This window comes from Danio rerio, chromosome 24 (genome assembly GCF_052040795.2).
Source record: "Danio rerio strain M-AB ecotype USA chromosome 24, GRCz13ab, whole genome shotgun sequence".
NCBI lineage: Eukaryota > Metazoa > Chordata > Actinopteri > Cypriniformes > Danionidae > Danio > Danio rerio.
Window position 1 is genome coordinate 43624387 of NC_141044.1, and position 19930 is coordinate 43644316.

A 19930-nucleotide genomic window follows, 5' to 3' on the forward strand; every position below is an offset into this window, starting at 1 on the left:
TATTTCACAATTTTACAATGTGGACTGTATTTCTGATTAAGTAAATGCATCCTTGTTGGGCAGGTGAAGCTTTTTTTAAATTATTTAAAAATCCTACTACCCCCAAACTTTTGACCGGTAGACAGCTGAGCAAGCATCTTTTAAACTTTAGATCTGTAGTGTCTGCTTTTTGCTGGCTGTATGTGGGCGGAGTAATACACAAAGGGTAAAGAGGCTGCACGGGTGCTGCTGATATCACTTAAATATATCATGGCTATCAGTATATATATATATATATATATATATATATATATATATATATATATTATATACACACACACATACAATTACAGTAGAAAGCACAACAAAACAAATGTGTAATATAATATGCCACTCCTTAAAATTAAACTTTTTATGTTTTTTTTTGTCATATCATTTTAATCATATGATTAATAAATACTGTATATGCATGGAACTACTGGTCTCAGGGTTGCAACCATCATATGATGCTCAGTATTTTGATCTGGTGGATCACCAAATGACACCCTCTGGTGATGGTAAATGCAAACTGCAGTTGTCCTGATCCTCGTCACATTATCAGATTAGCACATCCAGTATATGTGCACAAGTTCATATAAGCCTTTTAGAGCTATTCTTTGTAACCAAAACAATTTCATTTTAATTATGCAATAATAAAAACTGTGCAACATATATTTTTATTATATCTCAATACAAAAAGGCACCAGTATATGTTTTCCCCTGCTGAAAACTTGACAGACAGCACCCATGTAATTTTCCACACAGTGCAGTTGATGTCTGTCGCTGTCCCTCACCCTTCAAGGTGTCTTGTTTACAAGGCATTGTTTCCTTTACTCTAGCCTTGAGGACAAAGATAACCTGTTAAATTCCTTTGAGAGTCCCTCTGCGATGAACTGATCATTTATGGCTGTGTTATGCTCGGAGACACAGCATGTAGGACAAGTCTCATCTGTAGACGTCCATCACTTGCATGCTCTTACAGTACTTCTTAAGTTACATGACCTATTGAGGGAGAACAATGCCATAATTGACGTATTGTTCAACCACCTTGAACTCTCAAGAGCCAATGCTGCCTTTCACTGAACACACATTGGCTACAATTCATCACTCTGCATGTGTGTCTATGAAGAATGGCCATTGTCAAGCTATACTTTACGCCCTTTAAAGATGTTTTATGTGCGTCATGGGCTCCTGTCATATATAGAATGTGCTAAGCTTTATGGAGCCCTTAATATAGCACAAGTGACAAGTGTTAGAATTGTCACACTTTCTTCATCCTTCCAAGAGTTGAGCAACACCCTCCCGACCTCGACTCCTCCTTTATTCAACACATCTGTTGGAGCCAAAGCATCGTCTTGAGCTACAGCAAATCCCTCCTACACACTGACTACTTCTGTACTGGATGGTTCAGCTCTTGCGAAACATGCTAGAATTCAGCTTTAATTCTGTGTGATGGGACCACTGGATGTGGTAAGTCAACGGGATATTTGTTAAGTTTTATTTTGATTGTATTGATATTTTAGCATGTGTAGTTTGTTAAGGGTCTGGCCTTTTTATTGACCTTTTATATGAGTTAGTGGACATTTTGGAAGAATTACTGTTGATTTTACTGAATATTATCTTGACTTCATTGCAGACATTTTTACTTAACCCTTGTGCACTGTTCAAATGTGCTCCCCTTTTGAAATGATTATAAATATACCAATATATATATATATATATATATATATATATATATATATATATATATATATATATATATATATATATATATATATATATACACACACACACACACACACACACACACACTAATACTATATACTACTATATACTAATATACATATACTGGGCTAAACAATATAGACTGCCCGGTGGCCCAGGGGCAGCGTAAGAGACGCTTGGGGCAGTCGACAGGATCATTACTGGCCCGATTGGGACAGTGCTGCCTTGTCACTAACATTTAATTTGTCTGCGACTATTTGTCAATTGCGTGCATTTTAGGTTTGTGCTTTTAAGTCTTTAAGGACTACCTTCTCTGGGATTGTAAACACCATAATGCTTTCTGGTTCCTCTTTTCTGATTTGATGTTTTGAGCATGCTATTTTCTTCCGTAACCTGGTGACAACCTGTACAGCGAAGAAATGGCAACATCAAATTACAAGGCTAAAAGAAAATGTCTGTTTCTAAAGTCTTGGAAACAGACATTTTCGTGTGAACAACATGACAAAAAAAATGAAGTGATGTTTTGCAAAGTTTGCTGTCAGTTGGACAAGTCAGCCACCTTTTGTTAAATAATTTTGAACCGCAATAAAATGCCTGCACATTTTCCTCTGCTCTTTTTGTTTGCAAAACACTTTTATTAAATTTTTTTTAAGTATTGAAATTCAAGATTCACAGACTTTATTTTTGACACAATATTTAAAATATGCGGCTAAAAATAGCTATTTACTTCCCTTTTGTTTTTGGTGGGACCAGTGAAAATTTTGGTAGGGCAAGTAAAATTCTGAACCACTGGCCCAATCAGACCAGTAGGAAAAATCCTTAGCGTTGAACCCTGATATATATCTATAATATATATATGAAACTTACAAAATTGCAGGATTTTAATTGCCAAGTTCACAAATGATGTCACAGATTTGGTGACAAAAACACTTAAAATGATGCAATTTTTATATGAAAAGTAATTGTGGACTGGATTATTTAAACCTTTTATCACAGTCTTGCACGTGTGAATGATTACTAACAACGTTGACTTTGATGCATTGTCAGATTATCATTATTTCTCCCTAATTCACTATCGGTGGCTGTTTCTGCTTTACAACATGAACCTGTACGTCACAGCCTTCACTGACTTCCTTTATAACCACACTCATTCATTCACTCATTCATTTTCTTGTCGGCTTAGACCCTTTATTAATCTGGGGTCGCTAGAGCGGAATGAATCGCCAACTTATTCAGCGCGTTTTTACGCAGCGGATGCCCTTCCAGCGGCAACCCATCTCTGGGAAACATCCACACACTTATTCATACACACACTCATTTGGGGGAAACCGGAGCACCCGGAGGAAACCCACGCGAATGCAGGGAGAACATGCAAACTCCACACAGAGACGCTCTGAGCCGAGGACCGAACAGCGACCCAGCTACCTTCTTGCTGTGAGGCAACAGCACTACCTACTGCGCCACTGCTTTGCCCTAACCACATTCAATGGTGTATAAATAATACACAGTATTGGTTTTTATTTACTCCATGTACAGGGTTCATATGGTCATGGAAAACCTGGAAAAGTCATTGAATTTTGACATGGTGTTTTCCAGGCCTGGAAAAGTTTTGGAAAAACAGAAAAACCCAAAAGGTTTCGGAAAAGTCATGGAAATTACATTTACATTTAGTCATTTAGCAGACGTTTTTGTCCAAAGTGACTTAAGCTGCGGTCACACTAGAGCTTATGCTTGCGAAATTCTGTCGTACGGCGCTACGAAATGGGCGGGGTTAAACAATATGATTACACGGTAATAAAAGTGAGCGATTGCTCCATATTTTAAATTTCTCATTTTAAATGATCTTCTATTGGTCTCACGCAATTACCTTATGTGATTACACAGGTACACAAGGTGCTTGTGTTTCTGGTCTGCCGTATTCGCATACCCATGAATGGAAGTTTATGGAGTGAAAAGTGCAGTGTGATCGCAGCTTTACAATAGAAGCAGTTTAACAAAGTATTATCATCATCTAAAATTTGTTTGACAAATATCTGTATATTGGAATGGAGGTTGGATTTTTTTACTTCTTTTCTTTTCTTGGCCAAAACATGGTCTCACATTATCAGTGATGTTTAAGCATCATCTATTTTACATAGATATAAAAATAAATTGAAACTATTGCGTGTTTTATGATGTGCTCTATTAAATTGAAACGTTTCTTATGATTTACCGCATATATGTAGACATTACATGAAACATTCGGTCATGAAAATTGACTTGTCCCTGGAGAGTCATGGAATTTTTTAGCAAAAATGTGTATAAACCCTGCATGTAGTTCTAAGAGCTGAGATGCATATTTTGATTTTCTCAGACTCATCAAGGTGTGTGTAAAGGTGTGTCTCTTTGACACTGTCATTGTTGAGTCTTGTAAACAGTATTGTGAACTTTGCTTTGCCGTGTTTTTGACCCTCGCCTTGTTTGTTTATGTTTTCAATAGCACAAAGCTTCAAAAATCTAATGTTGATGCTAGAATTGATTTTTATTTCCATTTTGGAAAAAGTCAGCAGTGTATTAGTCACTTGACTGTATATTTTATTGTGTGCAGTATGTTGGGGGGAGGGGGGGTCTCAGTGGCGCAGTAGGTAGCACGATCGTCTCACTGCAAGAAGGTCACTAGTTCGAGCCCCGGCTGGGTCAGATGGCATTTCTGTGTGGAGTTTGCATGTTCTCCCTGTATTGGCGAGGGTTTTCACTGGGTGCTCCGGTTTCTCCCACAGTTCAAACACATGCGCTATAGGGGAATTTAAAAGCTAAATTGGCCGTAGTGTATGTGTGTGAATGCAAAAGTGTATGGGTGTTTCCCAGTGTTGGGTTGCGGCTGGAATACGATGCGTAAAACATATGCTGGAAAAGTTGGCAGTTCATTCCACAGTGGCAACCCCCGATTAATAAAGGGACTAAGCCGAAAATAAATGAATGAGTGTGTCAGTGGTCTGACCTTTTTATTAACCTGTGCTAAGAGTTAGTGGTAGTTACATTTTGGGGAGAATAAACTGAATTATTGTTGATTTTACTTTCTATTATGTGAATTTCATTGCAGACATTTTTTATTTTCATTACTACTGTACACCATATTTTGACCCTCTCGAAACATTCTTTTATTAATGTGAATCTTTAGCCAGTGTTTGCACTCTTATTTTGTAATTGTGTTTTAAATGACAGTGCTGCAGAAGTTTCATTTGCACATTGCTTTTATTCTATTGGTCTACAGACTAATGAGATTCAAAGAGAGATTCACACCAGAGTTAGAGAGATGGGAGAGCTTCATTCCTCATCATGTCCTTTCTGTTCAAGGGAGAAACAAACGTAAGATTAATCCTCGACTTTTTACAAAATGTGCTATTTACTCATGATTATATTTGAGTAAAGGAATAGTTCACCCAATAATTAAAATTCATCATTTACTCATTCTCTATTGTTCCAAACCGGTTTACCTTTCTTACTCAAACAAATATATTTTAAATCATGTTTAAACAAAAAAAACAGCCATTGATTTCCATAGTATGTTTTATTTCTAACATGGATGTCAATGGCTGCTTTTTTCCAAGAATCTTCAGAATCTCATGTTTTGTGCTCAACAAAAGAAAGAAAGTCATAATATGTTAGTATAAAGCATAATATAATAGAACCTCTTGAGTATGAGTAAATTACCAGGAAACTATCAAATTTGGGTATACTGTCCCTTTAAGATTGCTTTCTTGCTGATTTAAATAAAAAAGGCTTTGTGATTGAGGTAGGTCTCCACAGTATGATTGTTCCAGCCTGATCCCACGAGAAAACGTAAGTATTTTACTTTTTGTCAGTTTAGTGGCTAAAAAATTTACAATTTTATAAAGGTGGCGTGGCACCCAACACCACCCCTAACCCCAACCGTAATTGGGTGATGAGCAAATCGTACTAAATAGTATGAATTAGATCGTACGAATTCATACAAATTAGCGACTAAATCAAAAAGTTACGAATTGCCGTGAGATTGCGTTGGATTGTTCCTGTGATTTATGTAGTGATTTGTTTGATGTTTAACAGTCAGAGAAGTCATTTAACATTGATAACAATCAAATACCTTGGATCCTGTATCACGGCTCTTGGCTCTCAGTTTGTTGACCTGAGATTCAGCAATATCAGCCCTCTCCTCTGCCTCGTCCAGCTCATGCTGCAGCTTACGGAACTTGCCCAGGTTAGAATTGGCCTGTTCCTCCTATAGGATACAAACAAGAGTATTTGTGAAAATCACAATTAGGCACATAAATTAATGTATGATGGCACCGATAGGTGGAAAAAAAACACTCACAGCCTCTTCAGCAGCTCTCTTGTAGGACTTGACCTTCAGCTGCAGTTTGTCCACCAGATCTTGAAGACGAGCCAGATTCTTACGGTCTTCCTCAGTCTGTGGAAACATACAACATGTTTTAATTTATGTTGAATACAACGTTTTCAAAGAATAAAATGATCATATCAAGCAAGGACAAAATTGTTGGTAAGTTTTTCCTACCTGGTAGGTGAGCTCCTTAATGCGCCTCTCATATTTACGGACTCCTTTTACAGACTCGCTCGCCTTTCTCTGTTCCATCTCCACCTCACTTTCCAGCTCTCTGACCTATGAGATGTGCAAGAAACTAAACTAGTCAAGCAAAGTTATTATTTTAATTACAAGTAAGAAAATAAACAATTGCTTACCCTGACTTCCAGTTTCTGGACCTGCTTCTTCCCTCCCTTCATGGCGATCTGCTCAGCTTCATCCAGACGGTGCTGCAGGTCCTTGATGGTCTGCTCCATGTTCTTCTTCATGCGCTCCAGATGAGCACTGGTGTCCTGCTCCTTCTTCAGCTCCTCTGCCATCATGGCAGCATCAGTGATGGCCTTCTTGGCCTTTTCCTCAGCATTCCTGCACTCCTGCACTGCCTCCTCAACCTCAGTCTGAAGCTGAGTATTATCTCCCTCCAGCTTCTTCTTCTGATTCAGCAGGCTGGTGTTCTGAACATGGACAGTGTTGACATTCATTAAGTCTGCAGATGATGTTGTGTAATAGAAGAAGTTTACTAATACAGGTGTGTCATACCTGAGAATGCAGGAGCTGAACTCTTTCACTGACGTCCATCAGTTCCTGCTCAGCCAGTTTCCTTCCTCTCTCAGTCTGTTCCACCAGGGATCTCAGCTCATCCAGTTCAGCCTGCAGCAGATTGTTGCGTCTCTCCACAATGGCGATGTTCTCTTTGAGATCATCATTGCCACGCAGAGCGTCATCCAGCTGCAGTTGGGCATCCTACAAATACAAGCTCACAAATTAATGCTATTCTGAATTTTAGGGTTAGGGATCATAAGATCTTGATATGAAGACACTTCATACTTTGAGATGTCCATGAAGACCCTTGAGTTGCTTCTGGGCTTCTGATGCCTGCCTGTTAGCCTGGCTGAGCTGAATCTCCATCTCATTGAGGTCTCCCTCCATCTTCTTCTTCAGTCTGAGAGCTTCATTCCTGCTGCGAGTCTCTGATTCCAGTGAGCTCTGCAGGGTATCAATCATTCTCTGCTGGTTCCTCTTGGCCTGCTCCATCTCTTCATCTTTCTCAGCCAGCTTACGCTCAATGTCAGCTTTGACCTGATTGAACTCTAGTTGAGCTCTGAGGATCTTGCCTTCCTCGTGTTCAAGAGAGCCCTGTCAGTTGGTGAAAATGTTTAATCAAGACTTTTTCAGCCCATGAATATCAATTATGTTGGCGAAAGAAAGTTGAACGCTACACAATACACACCTCAGCTTCCTCCAGAGCAGTTTGAATTTCAGCCTTTTCCTGCTCCAACTGCTTACGCATTTTCTCCAGTTCATGTATGTTCTTTCCAGACTCACCAATTTGTTCAGTAAGATCAGCAATCTCCTCTGTTTGTTAAGAAATGTTATACTAGTTAAAACACGAAATTTAAGTGAAGTGTTTCAGTTTAATGAAATGTATGTCTGTGTCCAAATAAGAAACCTTGGAGGTTCTTGTTTTCTCTCTTCATGCTCTCCAAATGATCCAGAGACTCCTCATAGGAGTTCTTCAGCTTGAACAGTTCAGTGCTCAGAGATCTGGCTTCCTTCTGGGAGCTTTCCAGCTCACTCTGAGACTCCTCATACTTCTGCTTCCACTCAGCTAGGACCTGTTTGTTATTTAAAGAAGCTTTAAACATCTGCTGATGGTTCTCAATTGGTACTTTATTCAACACTCAGTTTTTTGTTCACCTTGTCAAAGTTTCTTTGCTTCTTGTCCAGAGCAGCAGCAGCAGCATTGGATCTCTCCACGTCCACCATAAGATCTTCAATCTCATTCTGGAGCCTGTGCTTGGTCTTCTCCAGAGAGGAGCATTTAGCATTAACAGCTTCCACAGCCTCTTCTGCATCTTGCAGACGCTGAGCCAGCTTCTTCCTGAAATCAATCAATCAAAATGATTAACATTTTTTTATTTACAGAGATTGATCTATGCTTAGATTATTTTTGCAGGTCTGTTAGTGTTTTCTTATTCATACTTGGCATCCTCCAGCTCCTCAGTCCTCTGGATGGCATCAGTTTCATACTTGGTTCTCCACTGAGCCACTTCAGAGTTTGCCTTGGACAGACTACGCTGCAGCTCAGCTTTGGCTTCCTGCTCCTCTTCATATTGCTCCCTCAACAATTCAGCATCATGACGAGCAGACTGAACTGCATGTGCCAGGGCATTCTTTGCCTATGAGGATTGGAAATGTCCAGTTAAGACTATACACTGCAATGCAATAGATGATGGTTGCAAAAATAGAATAAAAAATAAATCAAATAAACCTTGACTTCCTCCTCAAGTTGTCTCTTGAGGTCCTCAATCTGCTGGGTGTAGGACTGCTTGCCTCTGGTTAGCTGAGAGACCAATGAATCTTTCTCTTCCAGCTGTCTAGAAAGCTCCCCTTGAAAGAAGTACAATCATTACATTACAAAAAGCAGTGTTTAATCTTAGGCACAAAATAAAGTAATACCTTATCATAGTACATACCATTCTCAGTTTGCAGCTTAGCTTTTTTCATTGTGAAATCATTAATGCTGCGTTGCCCTTCTTCATATTTTGTTCTGTATTCTGACATCTGGTCCTCAAGGGTCCTGCACATCTTCTCTAAATTTGCCTGGATAGATATTAAATGCAAGAAAGTTGATAGTGGATAAATAAAACGTTTAAGAACCTGGATTTCAAAATACAACTACAAATCCAAAAATACAAGCAAAAATTCATTACCTTGGCCTTGGCAATCTGCTCCATGTTGGAGACCACATCGTCCAGTTCCAGTCTGAGTTCGCTCTTCTCTTTCTCCAGCTTCTGCTTGACTCTCTGAAGGTTGTCGATCTGCTCTCCCAGATCAGACACACTGTCGGCATGTTTCTTCCTCAGGGTAGAAGCTGTGGCCTCATGCTGCAGAGTGGCCTCTTCAAGGTCTCTGCGCAGTTTCTGGAACTCAGCTTCACGTTTCTTGTTCATCTCGATCTGGGCAGCCGTGGCTCCACCAGCCTCCTCCAACCTCTCGCTGATCTCCTCCAGTTCTCTGGACAGATCGGCTCTCTGTTTCTCAACTTTGGCACGAGCAGCTCTCTCAGCCTCCAGCTCTTCCTCAAGCTCCTCAATTCGGGCCTGATATTGAGGAAAATCAACGTTACAGCTAGAGGTCCTAGTTATCCATCTGTTTCTTGTTAGGAATTAAGAACTTTACCTGCAGCTCCTTCAGTTTCTTCTGGAGTTGGGCTGCCATTGCCTGCTCATCTTCAATTTTGCTACTGAGTTGGCTAATCTCAAAGTCCTTCCTGTGTTAAAAAAAATATTTTATTATCACTTAGTTACCACATCAAAAATTCAGATGGCATATTGTATTCTTTAAGAATTATTTCACCCTTTGTTAAAACCCACTTTTTAAGTCTCTCTTCCAGTTGTTGTTTGTCATTTTCCAGGTCCATCACACTCTCTTGGGTCAACTTTAAGTCTCCCTCCAGCTTCCTCTTTGCCCTTTCCAGATCCATACGAAGCTTCTTTTCCTGTTCCAGGGAACCTTCGAGCTGGAAAGACAATATTTTGTTCAACATTTCATCAAATGTCATTCCTGTTTCATTTATATATTACACAATGTAAAACTACCCACATCATCCACTTGCTGCTCCAGCTTGGCTTTGGCTTTGGTGAGTGTGTTGACTTTGTCTTCCTCACTCTGGAGGTCGTCCAGTGTTTGCTGATGGGCCTCCTGTAGAGCTTTCTTCTCCTTGGTCAGCTTAGCGATAATCTCATCCAAAGCTGCCATCTCTTCAGTCAGGTTCTTAACCTGTAGAATTGTGGCATTGTATCAAGGACATTTAATACACCATAACTGCAGCATTACTACCAAAATCAGAATGAAAAACAAACCTTGTTCTCAGTGGCATGTTTCTCCTTCTCCACTTTGGCCAGAGTGAGCTCCAGATCATCAATGTCTTTCTTGAGTTCAGAGCATTCATCCTCCAGCTTTCTCTTCTTGGCAGTCAGCTCAGCATTCATTTCCTCTTCATCCTCCAGCCTCTCCGTCAGCTCTTTGGCTTTGGCCTCAAGCTGGATCTTGTTCTTGATCAAACCTTCACATCTTTCTTCAGCATCGCAAAGATTATCTTGCTCCTGTTTACAGATACAGAACATTATTCGTATTCATTTTCCAAATGTTTTTTATTATTAAGTTTCTTTCATGATATATGCTCACAGCTTGAACTGCAAGCTGCAGGTCATTCTTCTCTTGGAGAAGAGAAACCATCTTTTCTTCAAGCTCCTTTCTGCGGGCTTCAGATTTGGCATACGCCTCCTTCAACTTCAGGAATTCTTCCTTCATGTTGGCCATCTCTTTCTCAGCTTCAGCAGATCTGAGCAGTGGTTTGATCTTGAAGTACAGCTTCATCCAAGGCCAATTCTTGACCCCCATGAAGGCACGCACATTCCATTGGATCACTAGCAGGGCATCTCTGCAGTTGGCACAAAAATCGTTAACATATTTTAGAGAAAATGTACCTGTGGCTTTCTTCTAGGTAATCACAAATGCATAAAGCTATACCTTCGGTCAACAATCTTCTGGAATTCCACTCTTGAGAGAAGACCACGAGCTCTAGCTTGAATATTGGTGATGATGAGAGCAAGACGATCATCTCGCATCTCTTCAAGGGTACCGAGAAGACCAGCCTTAAAAAACACCTTGTAAAAAATTGTAAAGAAATATAAACCTTTCACTTTGAAAGTAAGCATTTATACATACCATTGTCGCATGAGTTGTTGTTATGTCTTTTCATTTAATAAATAAACAGAATCAGACATTTTATTAAGGAACCTTGGTATGTCCAAACTTGTACTGGTTGTGGTCAATGTCCAAAGACCCCAGTAATTTCTCAGCTCCTTTCCTGCTGTCAATGAACTGACCTTCTGGAATGGCAGCAGGGTTCAGGATGCGATATCTGATGTTCCAGAAATGGGAAAATAATAGTTTTTTTTTTTTTTTTTTTTTTTTGAAGACTAAACCTATTTTAAAAGGGAAATATTGTAAATTTGTCAACTCTGGTTGCATTAAAGACCATTAAGTCCATTTTTGACCTAAGTATGACTTGTATTTGTTAGTGAATTTTACCTCTGTTTAAAATCTCCATACAGGATCCTGTTGGGGAAGCCCTTTCTGCAGATTCTGATGCCCTCCAGCACACCGTTACAGCGCAGCTGGTGCATGACCAGAGGATTCTCCATCGCCCCAGGAGTCTTAGTCTCATTGGGGATGATGCAGCGCACAAAGTGAGGGTGAGTTGACCTCAGGTTGGTCATCAGCTTATTCAGGTTCTCCTATAGACAGATATTGTTATTACTATTATTCTGCCCGTATATATCTTAGGTTGACATGCTGATTTAGGAAAGCAAATGATTATTTATTTTTAACAGATGTGGTATATACATAATATGTGAACATTACCCTGTGAAGTGCAGACACTGTCTGGAAAGAAGAGCCCTTTTTCTTCTTCTCCTTTCCTTTGCCACCTCCTCCCTCCGCAGCTATTGAAAGGAAACATTTTTTTCTCGAAATGAACACTGCATTAAACATTTATTCATCTCAGGACATCAACACAACAATACCTGACTCAGCACCAGCATAATTAGCAAACAGGATAGACAACATTTTCATGGTGGACTTCTGATACAATCCAACAACAGTCTCGTTGAGAGGATCCTTGTTCTTCACCAGCCAGTTATTGATGTTGTAGTCAACAGTGCCAGCGTAGTGAACCAGGGAGAAATGAGCCTCTGGTTTACCCTTGACAATCCTGGGCTTCTGGAAATTGTTGGATTTCCCCAAGTGGTTGTCATAAAGCTTTGCTTTAAAGGTTGCATCACTGGCTTTAGGGAACATGCACTCCTCTTCAAGGATGGACATGATACCCATGGGCTAGCAAACAATCAAGGGTGAGGATTCAAATTAGACAAGCTCTATTAATCCAATACCAAACATCTCTTAAATCTAAAAACTCACCTTTTCAATGAGATCAATGCAAGCCTGTAAGTCCATGCCGAAGTCAATGAACGTCCACTCAATCCCTTCCTTCTTGTATTCCTCTTGCTCCAGCACAAACATGTGGTGGTTGAAGAACTGCTGCAACTTCTCATTAGTGAAGTTGATGCACAGCTGCTCAAAGGTGTTGAACTAGAACAGATGAGCATGGGTAGAAAACAGAGCCACAGACAGACACATTGTTTTTTTTAATGAAATTTCGGGAAGTCACAATTAATGCAAATCTGTGTATAATCTACTCTACGATCACAATCTATTTCAGTCACACTTTATTTGAAGGTACAATTACAAAGCCTTAACTAAGACTTTTAGCTGAATAAAGTATTAATTTGCTGCTTAATAATATCTAGTAAGTTTGTAGTTGGGTTTAGATATTTGGTTTTAGATCATGCAGATGATACACTTTATACAGCCAATATAATAATAAGAAGGTAATAAGCCAGTAGTTAATAGTGAGAGTTGTTACCTAAACTAAAGTGTTCCTATTAATTATATATTATCTAATTGCCTCTGAACTCCTCACAGCTGAAATATCTCTAATATTTCTGTTCTGGAATTTGCCCAATAAATCACTTTCACAAGGACAAGCAGGTCAAGCTTCTGTGTAGAATCGCTCAGTGGCTTTGTCTAGATACCCTCATGCTCTACACTTTGCATTTTTATAAACCATTCGTTTGTGTTTTTAGACGCAATGGCACATTCTTTGTGAATGACCCCTAATGCCGAGTTCTGACTGCGTGATTTTAGCCCCGATTTTGGCTCGTCGACAGGTTTTGAGAAATCGCCGACAAATGCCTGAAATCACAGGCAAATCGGTGCTCGTGCACGTGAGTGAAAATCACACAGTATGAACTATCAAAGACGTGATCTGAGAGAATCGCAGATGAATCGTCTTAAGTATTTAAGTATCTGGAGCCGGCGATTCAAATCATGCCGTGTGAAATGAGTTCTGACTGAAAATAACATCGGCGATCACCTACAGCCAATGAGAGAGCAGCATCCACTAGTGTGTGTGTGTGTGTGTGTGTGTGTGTGTGTGTGTATACCTGCAGGCCAGTGGGAGGATGGGGGAGAAGTTACATTTAGGTTGAATTTTTTTAATTATAGTTTTGGACCCACTAAATTGAGGAAAAACTAGTGGAAGTTTGACAGGACTCAGGAGCACCCGTGTCTGTTTGACATTTCATACAGAAAGTTAAAAAAAGAATTAATTTATTATCAACTTAAGTGGAGGAGAAATTGCTAATTCCCTTCAAACCCAGGTGAGCAAATATGTACATTTTCTACCCCATTAAAGTCTTCTTTCTCCTTATGTAGTTAATAACAAAAGATATACGACGTGTTTTTGGCTTTGAGACGCAGTTTGGATGTAGCTGTCGGCGATTCTTCCTCTTGTAAAGTCATGCAATGTAAAAGCCCCTGTCGCCGATCCATCTTGCTGTGTGAACAAAGCAGCGACGAAACGCCAGCGCAGATAGTCATGCAGCGTGAAAACATCTGTGACACGACTACTTTGAAAATCATGCAGTCTGAACTCGGCATAAGATATAGACCACACACCTAAACTGACCCCAGATCCAGAAAAGCAACTAATAGGAATAAACATCAATTACTTACATCAAAGATCTCAAAGCCAGCAATGTCCAGCACACCAATGAAGTACTGGCGAGGCTGTTTGGTGTCCAGGGATTGGTTGATTCTCACAACCATCCAGAGGAACATCTTCTCATATACAGATTTGGAAAGGGCACCAATAGCATAGTATACCTGTCCAAAATACATTAAAATGCTTAATAATTATTCTTTATTTGTTATATAACAGAACATTAATGCCAAAGGCATCTTAATCATGATGTTAGCTCAACCTGCTGGACATTCTGTCCTTTGGTGACCCACTCGTTTCCCACTTTGACTCTTGGGTGGCACAGAGCCTTGATGAGGTCAGCAGAGTTCAGGCCCATCAGATACGCTGATTTATCAGCGTCTGTCATCAATAAGAGAAGATGATTGACAGTAAATATTTAATCAATAATTTATCAACCAATGCATTGTGTCAACATTTCCCCCTAATACTGACCCTCAGTGCCATCAGCCTCGGCCTGTTCCTCTCTCTGCTTCTGCTTGAACTTCATGTTGCCGTAGTGCATGATGGCACCAGTCAGCTTGTAGATGCTGTTCTTCTCCTCTTGGGTGAAGCCCAGCACATCAAACGCTTCCTGTAATTGAGACTAGTTTGTGCATGCTTTCATAGGCAGCTCCACAAATAACACAAAGGCTAAATGAAACTCTAGTAACATTATATTCTTGCATTGACTAATATGCAAATATATTCAATTATTTGAAACACATTCACTTATGCACAATAAATGCTCGGTTCAAATATCATTAAAAATATGATTTTTCTGTAATGATGGCCATGATCTCCATCTTTCACCCTTCTGTTGTATTAGAAGTAAAGTGCATTTGATTCTCTTGTAATTAAAACATGTAAAAAAAAAAAACTTAAGTTATTTTAAATGTATTTTAATACGTACATCTGTAGCCATCAGCTCATCTGCGTCATTAATTGAAGCAACTTGCGTCTCTCCTTGGGAGATGAAGGCATAATCGTACGGGTTTGCTGTGATCAGCAGCATCTCTGAGAGAGTGAAATACGTTTTTAGGATAAATGCAAGAATTTTTCGTGTCTTCGTTTGTAGTTTTGTTACTAGATGTGTGATTTTGCTCACCCAGAAGTTCTGGTTTCTTCTGAGACAGAATCTGGTAGAAGATGTGATAATCTCTCTCAGCCTTGAGCTGGAAAGTCACCCGAGACTTCTCCAGGAGATCTGTCGTGAAGATTATTTGCGATGAACATTTACTTTTAAATCATTAATCTAATTTTGGGGTTATTATTGTAACATGTAACTAAGAATAAGAGTGCTCTTACAAGTTTCTATATCTGCTGAAGCCAGTTTTCCACTTGCAGCAAAGTGAATGCGGATGAACTTGCCCTGTTTGGGAAGATGAGAATAATTATGTTTTCTTTTTTAAGTATAAAACCATTGCTCAGTTTTCTCATTGTATTCACTTACAAATCTGGAGGAGTTGTCATTCCTGATGGTCTTGGCATTCCCAAAGGCCTCAAGAGCAGGATTACACTGGATGATTTGATCCTCCAGAGTACCCTAGAAAACACAACATTTAGCAACTGGCCATCAGACAAAATGGCAGAACAAGCTTAAATTGATTTCCTCATTTTACCTTCTTTTCAGTGGTCTCCTTCTTTGTAGGACTAGCAGCAATGCTGGCAAAATACTGAATGACTCTCTTAGTGTTCACAGTCTTTCCAGCACCAGATTCTCCACTTCAGGTACAAAATAAAACATGTCAAAAGACTACACATTTGTCTTTTAATCAAAGCCATAGAAAGTGATCTGCATAATCAGACTTACGTGATAAGAATAGACTGATTTTCTCTGTCTGAAAAGGCAATACAAATATTGTTGAACTGTTGGTCAAATTTTCCATCAGTTTTCTTGTATGACTAACAGCAATACTAGATAAAAGTTGCAATGAATTTTAAGTTAATTGTCATTCAACTGTGAACCACTAGTGACGCACCTGACAGCATGTACTGGTAGGCGTTGTCAGAGATGGAGAAGATGTGAGGAGGAGCTTCACTCCTCTTCTTTCCTCTGTAAGCAACGACCACCTCCTGATTGTACACTGGCAGCCACTTGTAGGGGTTGACAGTGACACAGAAGAGGCCAGAGTAGGTCTGGAAGAGATCGACAGCAGCTTTAGATCTGCTCCTCCATCATAAAGTGAGTGTGAGAGTGTTTTAAGACTCCACTCACGTAGATCATCCAGGCTGCGTAACGCTCTTTGAGGTTAAACAGCACAGCAGGCTCGTGCAGGAAGGTGAACATCGCCATGTCCTCAATCTTATCAAACTTTGGCGGGTTCTGAGGGTGAACATCGCACTCCTTCACAGTGACGGTCTGCGGGAGAAAGAGATCTCTGACATTCAAACCAACATCACAGAGTCTGTGCATATACATTTATTGAGCGCCATGGTGCAGCAGAAAATGTTAACAAGTAGAATCTGTTAGATTGCACATCAATTTCAATTTTAAAAAAGTCATGAAATTGTGACATTATTATCATTATTATAAATCTTTGTGATTAACCATTGTATTTATTCCTACACAAATTAAAGAACTGGAGAGTGCAGTATCTCTATACACTGAAAAAAAATGTCTGCAAAATTGTTGCAAACAATTTATTTGTTTTGAATTTAAGCAAATTAAATTTAGTAATGTTCAACTTAATTTATTTGTTTAAATTCAACATAAACAAATTGTTTACAACCCCTTAACTTAAAAAAGTAAGCAAATTAAATGAAGCATCTTTGAATATTTTTTTAGTGTACAGAATCAGTTTTCAACTCATTATTAAATCTAACCCAAACTAGTCTCCAACGAAGACTCTTGAAGAATTTAATATATTTAAATACCATTAAAACCTTCACTATATACAATAACAATGTAACATCAACTAAATATGGAAATTGAAATAAAAGTGAATAAATAAAATCTGTTTTTTAATCTCATGATGTTTACACTGTCATTACCTGAATATTTTTTTACACATTGTTGCTTTTAATCCATTTGCAAGTAGTTGGACCACTTTTAATAGTGTACGTATAATTTGATTTTAGTCATTTTTTGAAGTCAAAGTCAAAGTCCGCTTCATTGTCAATTCAGCAACATGTACAGGACATATAGAGCAGGTGTTCCCAAACTTTTCAGCCCACAACCCCCAAAATAACAATGCCAGTGACTTGCGACCCTCAATATCCTCTGAGATGGTTATAAATACTGAAACCTTGCATGCAATGGTGCACACACACCAATAGACCCAAGTCTATTCTTTGCTTAATTTTTGAAAATGTATGTGAGTGCTGTAAATGTGCCAGAAAGTTTAACCTGGTGTTATAAAATCAATCTGCTGCATCTGACGCTATTGCTGTGTAATATAATGTAATATAATGTAATTACCTCAGGGGTCGCAATCCAATAGAACTAACTATAAGCTACTATATAGTAGTGCAGTAGGTAACGGATAACATATGGTAAGTCTTATGGTTTAATAAAAAATAAATAGATTTTTAGAAATCACTAGGCAACCCCCACCCCCTAGTTCTAAATGAAGGGGTATCCTTTGATTTCCAGCTCTTGCATTATTATTATACTTAAAAGTCTAATCAAACCCAATTAGCCTGTATTTTAATCACAATCTTTAGAATCAAAAACACGTCTGATTTATCACCACGCAACTGCTAGAGCTTAATAAAACATACCGTTCCCTTGGAAGTCTCACAGGTGGCTTTATCACCATCTCGACTGATAACTGTTGCTTTAAGATACTCCTCGTCAGCATCAGGAACAAAACACTCTTTCTTCATGTCAAAGGGGCGAGTTTGGGCCTCCAGACGCTCCCTGTCCGACTTCCTGAGGTACGGAGCCGCAGCTCCAAACTCCGCCATCACAGCATCCCCCATCTTTCACCCTTCTGTTGGATTAGAAGTGCATTTGATTCTCTCATAATTTTGACAATCGACAGTAAACAATGTATATTTTAAATAATGTTAAACATGATCTTGTTGAGGAGGACTACAATCTGCTCACTTTTGCTGTTCTCTTCTCCTGAGACTGATGGTTCAGTGCTGTAGTTACACATAACACAAGGTAAAATACATCAACAATTGTCACAATCAGAAGTAGATAACTATAGTAAAAGGCTACACAATTCCTCCTTTCTGTCATTAAGTTAGTGGTTAAGAGCTCTTATACTATGACTTTAAAGTTAATTTCAAATAGAGGTCATTTCTTACCGCTCAAAAAGAAAGGTAACGATGACACAAATGAAAATGTCTCATGTCTCCTTTTATAATGCAATTGTTCCTCTAAATATGGTAGATGGCATCACACAAAGCATGCAGCTCGCTCAGTTTGGTCAGGAAGAATGGGTTGGGTGTGCTGGGGAAAAGCGGGGGTCGATTTAATCCGGTATTGTATATCATTCACGCCAGGTTCACAGTTAGTAATGGTTATTAAAACAATCTAAAACAAATGTTAATGTTCTTATAACTTATTTCAAAGTTTGATTTTACTCTCCCTTTGCCTGTTAAACATCCAAAAATGAACAATCTGCTATCATTTACTCAACCTTCTGCTGAACACAAAAGAAAATATCTTGAATTTCGTTGACTTTCATAGCAGGAAAAACAAATACTGTGGACATTAATGGCCACAGGTTCCCAACATTCTTCAAAATATCTTATTTTGTGTTCAACAGAACAAAACTAAACGCTTAAATTGTTAAAAATTGATGAGTAAATGATGATAGAATATTCATTTTCGGGTCATCTATCTCTTTAAAGAGCTTAATTGAACATAAAATATGTTGAGAAAAATGATGTTTACAACAAAAAAACAAGAAACACCATTAGGATGTGACAGTTAAAACACTGAACTCTGTAAAATTAGAGTATGAGTTTGTTTTGAATGCAGATGTAAAGCCAAATTTACTAAAAAAAAAAAATTTAAATGAAAAGAGATCATTAAAAAAGCTCAAAGCACAGTTTGTAAACGGACTAAACCATGCAATAAAATATTTAGATTTTAAGGTTGATCCAAAATGTTATCAGTCTCTGAATGGTTTCTTCTATTACTTTTAGTTCAGCTACTTTGGAGAGATCATAGCCTAGACACTGCTGCAATTCCTCTGCTTTCCACTAGAGGCCTCACAGGTTTACACTTACTGGACGGTAATGATCAAGGTCGGTGTCTAGCTGGTGTGAATATTTCAGTTTGCTCTGTGCAAGTGATGGAGCATGTGTCTCCTTCACTGTACACTTGAGCATACAGTTATCCCTGTGACATTCCTATTGAGTGCCTCTACATGATTGAGAGCGACAGCTTGTATGATATACCCAACAACATTCACTAATAGAGAACAAATGACCTTTCTGTAGAGATTCTGAGTCAATGCTGTTATATTTAATCACATCAAACAATTATTTCATTTCAGATGCAGAAATATTAAAGTTTGGGATATATTGAGAACGGATTTCCAAAGCACTTGATATACAGTATTAAGATGCAGTATCATATTTCAGAGCAGGGTCCCAGCAGTCAATCTGCATTGAAAGATTGGGGGTCAAGACACTTACACTAACAAGGAGGGACCAGAAGTGTGTGATGAGTGTTAATAGCTCACCACTTCACACCTGCTGCCATAGTGTCTAACAGTCTGAAGGGTGTTTATTACAAACCCCTTCCAAAGGCACTTCCTTAGATCTCCCTGTGAGATTCCTTGTGAATGGTCGCACTTGAGTTTAACTACACTGTAAAACAATATCAGTCAATTAACTGATATTATCAGTCAATTAACATTAGATCAGTGATTTGCAAGTGTTTTCTGTTTATTTACAAGTGGGAGATGCATTTTGGGATTTTAATCTTTGCTTTTTTCACTATTAATGTTGAAAATTCAACACTTTTATTGAAATAATAATAGCTTCCAACAATATTTTGTATTAAAAAAAACAAT

At 38.7% G+C, this 19930-nt stretch overlaps 2 protein-coding genes across 2 annotated transcripts in view; one reads left to right on the forward strand and one right to left on the reverse strand.

Moving 5' to 3' along the window:
- katnip (katanin interacting protein) overlaps positions 1-19930 on the forward strand; it is a 1410884-nt gene that overhangs the window by 1182426 nt on the left and 208528 nt on the right. The gene's annotated exons all lie outside the window — the stretch shown is intronic.
- smyhc3 (slow myosin heavy chain 3) lies at positions 4959-18237 on the reverse strand. The gene is given in 39 exon segments (NM_001136523.1): positions 4959-5070; positions 5849-5983; positions 6077-6172; positions 6278-6382; positions 6463-6759; positions 6845-7048; positions 7133-7441; positions 7536-7660; positions 7755-7920; positions 8003-8186; positions 8288-8484; positions 8577-8695; positions 8782-8908; positions 9019-9408; positions 9488-9578; positions 9682-9827; positions 9911-10087; positions 10171-10413; positions 10496-10751; positions 10841-10977; positions 11111-11234; positions 11405-11610; positions 11738-11817; positions 11899-12208; positions 12293-12463; positions 13949-14098; positions 14197-14315; positions 14409-14547; positions 14866-14969; positions 15061-15159; positions 15261-15324; positions 15406-15498; positions 15575-15677; positions 15766-15793; positions 15935-16091; positions 16171-16314; positions 17676-17887; positions 18004-18041; positions 18210-18237. Coding segments are annotated over 37 exon segments (5817 nt in total). The 5' UTR covers positions 17877-17887; positions 18004-18041; positions 18210-18237; the 3' UTR covers positions 4959-5049.